The following is a 6000-nucleotide window of genomic DNA, read 5'->3' on the forward strand; positions in this document are numbered from 1 at the left end:
AGAAACACATTCAAATGGAGTCTAATCTAGTCTCCCTTTTATGTTAATTTTTTTTCTGTTTGTAGAATAATAAATATATAAACTGTTTGTAGCATCACATGATAAAATAGTTCTAAGAATAAATACAGTTTTAATAATCTTGGTGCTGTATTTTTATATTTATAAAATAACTTTCTGACAATAGATGACACTATACAGATTCTGTATTAAAAATTGATTTCCATAACAATGCAAATATGCTAACAGATGATGTGAAATCTTTAAGATTTACAAGATAAAAATTGAATTTATCTGAATTAACATAGTTAAGTACTTTACAATTGTACTCGATACCAAAAATATCACAGTAGTACAATTCTACATTAGGAAATTTGCTTGTTTAGCCAGTTTCAGGATGTATTAGTTCTAACTGCCTCCTCATAGGAAGGAGGACGATCTTCAATTTCAGAATAAGGTGGAGGAAAGTTGGACGTTCCAGTATGCCACTGGCACGAAGATGAAATTGTTGGTATTTCAGGCACACGAGATGAATCTCTCTTCAAAGGAGGAGACACAAGGAACAGTAATATTAAAATAAGTAACAGTACTGCAAATGTCAATCCTATGTAGCCACCTATGCCAACTGAATTGTTGCTATCTGAAAAATTTATATAATAAAAATATTTCAAGTCATTATCAACAATAAGTTTGAAATTTTACAAAATATGTGAAGTTTTGCAATATAATTTCAAAAACTCAAAAAAATATCAATAACTCGCTCTTNTGTTGAAATTCAAAATAAATAATAACAGGATATTCCAAGTTGTTTATAAAATTCAACTGCAATAATAATAATGTGAATGTAACTGTACTTTTACGTGATATCCCACAGTTTTAGAACATTATTACTTTGTTTGTATGTAATCTAGTTTGATCATAAATAAATTTCCTTCTTATTTCTTAGAAATACAACAAATATAAAGTGCTACAGAGATTTATATTTATATGAATATACTCCTTCAATTTAAAAAAGAAAAAAATTATTAATGTATAGCTTATATAAGAATATTGATTACGATATGAACTTGAATTTTATTCCAAAAAAAAAAAATAATAAATAATAATGAAGAAATTCAAATTTTTCTAGAATATTAGTATTTACAGATGCCAGTACTTTAATATGATTGAAGAGAAAGGTAAATTGACCTTAGAAGAAATATGGAAGTTCAAAAGTGTCAGCAAATGAAAGGGTGAAGAAATCAACTAGAGGATATGCCAAATGAGAAACGATGTAAATAATTTCATAATTATACTTTGTTAGGTCGTACAATGTCATATATTATATGGAGAAAAACAGCATATATTGTTCTGATGATTTGAAATTTTACCGGTTTAGTAAGTAGTTATGTTGTCAAGAAATTTTTTTATTTAGTTATTTTAAATAAATATACTTCAAGAGAATATATAAATTAATTTTTAATTTCNAAATGTTGTAGTTGCTGAGAATAAAAAAATTATTTTTCTCATTAAAGTGGTTGCCATCTTATGACTTTTCAAACTTTAACGTTCTCATCTTGCCCCACCTTCTCCTACATGCTCATATTTAATTTTAAACTTTAACTCTTTCCTTTCTTCCGGCATTAAGCGGGCCTTTTTTTAATGCCTATTATAATTTCGATCGGGGCCAGAAATGGAGGGAACTGAGTAACAGGGCCAGGCAGACTTATCCTTTACAATTCACTAATGAAAATTTGAGCCGATCCGAACTCAAAACCAGTCTCCATAGTTGCAGCCACGACATTGATCCATATTAATTTAGAATTTAAACCATATCTATCGTAATAAATAATTTATAAATTGATCAAGAAGCATCAAATATACTTTTATTTTCATTTTTTTATTCTATATTTTCTTTCTTAAACGTACTAGAGGACGATCACTTGGGAGATAAGGGTTGGAAAAGTATGCTCCGAGCGATTCGAACACGGATCTTTCCTGATAGAAATGCACCACACACAGTTACTCAATTGCGTGCCAATTTTATTTTAATAAATAGATGAAATTAAAAAAAAATTACATTATAATTCCACTATAAAATTCTATCAAGTAGCCTATTAGTTGTTTTCTATAATTTAAGATTCCTTGTTCTGATCGCTGAAATCTGACATTGACATATTTAGATAACAAATATCCTTGTCGTGTTCTAATTTTCACTCGACTACTAGCAAAATATTTATAAAATTTATTTTGTTTTGAATTTTTTAAAAATAAATATGTACGAAATGTTGACTGTATATCATTTTTATTGCTATTTGGTTAGGATTTAACTGAGAAAAATTAATGTAAAAAGATTAAACCATATAAATTAATTTGAAATAGTTCTAATTATAATTTCTTTAACTTAAGAAAGATTATATTAAATTTTAAAAATTCAATAGATTAGGCCTGTATATTATTAACAAAATAATATTTTTTATGAAGGAAATGAAGTATAGTAAAATAAAAAACATGACATATAATCTAAATTATTCTACTAATTCTACTAATTTAAATTCTTACAACACATTTTATGGGATTATCTATAATAAGTAAAATCATAAAATGTAATTCTGTAATCATAAGTAAATTAAAAACTCTCTTAAAATTTATAATACTTAAAAAATTAATATAATAAACCTTTAACAAATTCGGAAAGTAATTAAGGATTGAGTTAAATGGAAAAAAAATCATACTTACTGTGGTTATATACAGTATACATGAAACTAAAACCCGTATGATTCCAATTGTATCCAGTTGAATTACTTTTAAACCTCATGACAAAGCTATTTAGTGGAAAAACTGTTCTATCACCACGTTTATTATACCATCTTCCACAAATTGGTTTCAAAATGAGTTTATTAGTAGTAAAGTGAGATATTTGTAATTGATCCACACATTGACTATGTTCGTTTTTACGGATGTCAACGTAAAAGAAACTAAGTAAAACCTTATAATTGTCTGGTATTTTAAGAACAACGTTACAGTTTTTATCTACATCGTACGGAGTATCGTTTCTGGTCATTTTAAATATCCCAGATGAATACGTGCCACTTTCCTTTGCGTAAATGGTATACGTGGATGATGGATTACAGAAATCAGAGAGATAATCTGTCAAAAAAAGTAATTTAAAATTTATATATTTAAAAAAGCTAAGTCTAATTTGTTTTTTTAAATTTTAAAAAAGACATTTTCATCGATACTTACGAGTTAAATATAAAAATGATGGCGATGATGATGGTGATGATAATGATGATTTACAAAATATTCTTGTTAAATTTCCGCTTTCGCTCTTTCTTTGGTAACAAAGTAAAATAAGCAACACAAATATTCGAGTCATTTTATGTTGAAAGTGCGATTTTCAAAAAGAATTATCAACAATGTCTCACTAATTTAAGCTCTGTGCACTCAACAAATTTGCACAAGAGATAATCTCCTAGCGTCCGTATCACATGATAAATGATAAGAAAAGAGATAAATCCAGCTACGAGAATGTATACGGTTCATTTTCATTGGCTAATGGAGATAATCTGCTGCACATCATCATCTTTAAATACATAACTTTTAGAACTCCATAAAGAAAATGTGGAATGACTCACGCGATTTGCTTCAGCAGTTTTCTGCTCGAAAAACTTCTTGGCGTGACATTATTCGTTCGATTTTTTTTCTTTACTTCTCGTATCGATATGTCTGAAAAGGTCAAAATAAACAAAGAATATTAGAATATCAAATAAAAGAAATTCACAGAATGGCGTGCTATACGCTTGAAAATCAAAGAAAAAACAATTATACTTAAAATAATTTCAAAATTCTATGAATTTCACGCTTACCACAAACCGTTTGGTAACCATTAATTAAATTACTCGATAGATAAAGATAATATAAAAGTAATGGTCTTTCGCTCGCGAGTCGTACTTGAATGAATTATTTGAATTAAGTATTGTATTTTTATATTAAAAATCGCATACACGGGTGATGATTTTGCAATTATTACCACACACGCCAAACGTCAATAGTTTGAAAAATCGTAAGAATTTTAAAGAATTTGATCTGTTAAACGTTCAGCAAATAATCAAAATATTCAAATGACTAATTAACATATTCTCTCTTTTACTAAATCGATTTTAATATGATAAAATATAGTTTTATTTAGATATGATTTTTGTTTTTTTTAGATAAAATAATCTCGGAAAATTAATTATTTTTCTTTCGTTTTTATACTCGCGTAGGCGTAGAATTAAATTAAATTCTTTTTTATTTTTTTCTTCATTTAAAATATTTATTATGTTTGATTACCGAGAGAATTAAATTCAATGAAGTAAATCATTGATAGAATGAAAATAAATTTTAAGGAAGTCGATGAAAAGCACCGCTTGTTTCAATGAAAACAAACAATTCTTTTAAGTAAACTGAATTATTTTATTATGTTTTTATTGTGTTTTAATTATGCACGTTTTTTTTTTTTTAAATTATTATTAATTTTTTTTCTTCAATTATATGTGTTTATTCTTGCATATATTATTATAAATTAGAAAATGTAGATTATAGTTAAATGTTTTTTATTATTAAATATTTTTTCTCACTGGCTGATTTCTTTTATAAAATAAACTTTAATAAAGTATTTTTAATTTTTTAAATATTTTATTTTTAATTATATTTTGATTAATTAATAATTATATATCATAGCAAATTATCATTCATCACTGGACTGTAAGATAGTGCTTTTATGGACATACAACAACACTGATATCTTTGATAATTCAATGTGTAGGCCTATATCTTTTAAAGTAGAGTAAATTATAATTCTTCTTCATTTTTCTTATATTAATTAATACACAGAATGGCTCAAAAGTCAATTGACCGTTACAAAGACTAACATATTTCTAACTGCTGCGTATTTTTTATTGTTTCTATCAGTTTTCTAAAAGGAAAACGCGTTAAAACATAAATAAAGGTTAACTAACTTTTGATCCACCCTGTATAATTACGCTTAATAAATGTAGTTTATACAATTTTTACTTCTCTGATAAATTGATAGTTCATTTTCCATTTAATGAGAAATTTTGCCATTGTAAATTCGAATTTACGAAGGAAAAAAAAGAGTATGCTATAATGTTAACTGTACGGATAATTAAGTTTACGAGTTAAATTTGAGCTTAGAACTTGTTGCAATTTAATTTTTACTTAACGTTGTAAGACAAGCACACCTGTTATCAACAAAGCATATAATGTCTTAAATATTTCCTATTTTGAAATAGGGAATTCCTGTATTGACTTTCAAAAACTGAAAACTTGTTTTCTTTTAAGGGAAATTTATTAAAAATTTCCCTGCAAGACATTTTTCATTTCTAAAATGAGCTGTTTGTAACTGTCGAAAGTTACATAATAAACGCTTTCAGTTAAATCTTATATTTTTACATAAATCTATAATTTTGGAAAGCGCTAAAATTTATTAAAATTATTAATTAAATTGCCTAAATCTTAGACTAATTTTAACACTTTCTCAAAGAAGACATACTAATTTGTTTCTTTTTAGAACCTCATTTCTTTTTTCTAAATGAAATCTAATGTTAAAGTTTAAAATATAACATACTCTTCCGTTTATAATGAAACTTAGAACCATTTGATTCTAAGTTCTATTTTTTTAAAACCTCTTTCTTAAATAAATACTCAAAATTCACCCACAAAAGATGGATGAGGTACTGAATATATTGTGCCAGTAATCCTTTCTCTAAAGGTACACTACACAAAAGTCTTGATACATTAAGACTTCATAACAGCATATCCATCATCGCACTATAGAAGGCTGCCATACTAAACACATCACATTGTCAGAATATCCTTAAACACAGATACATACACAAACAGCATGTAATTTTTGTTTTCTGTAATTATGCCTTAGCATTGGTCTGGCATAACACTAGGCACTAGTTTATAGTAAATGCTATGTATACACTCCACCAACTCCATAATAATAAAATTATA

General features: G+C 26.5%; 1 protein-coding gene across 1 annotated transcript; it reads right to left on the reverse strand.

Annotated features, from left to right (window-relative positions):
- Positions 1-389: 389 nt before the first annotated feature.
- LOC111638985 lies at positions 390-3674 on the reverse strand. The gene is made up of 3 exons (XM_023384763.1): positions 3223-3674; positions 2716-3126; positions 390-637 (listed from the first exon to the last, which is right to left on the reverse strand). Exons 1-3 carry the CDS (start codon positions 3353-3355, stop codon positions 390-392), a joined length of 792 nt encoding a protein of 263 aa, XP_023240531.1. The 5' UTR covers positions 3356-3674.
- Positions 3675-6000: the final 2326 nt, after the last annotated feature.

This window comes from Centruroides sculpturatus, unplaced genomic scaffold (genome assembly GCF_000671375.1).
Source record: "Centruroides sculpturatus isolate CEXI.00-Female unplaced genomic scaffold, Cexi_2.0 scaffold90, whole genome shotgun sequence".
Taxonomy (NCBI): Eukaryota; Metazoa; Arthropoda; class Arachnida; order Scorpiones; family Buthidae; genus Centruroides; species Centruroides sculpturatus.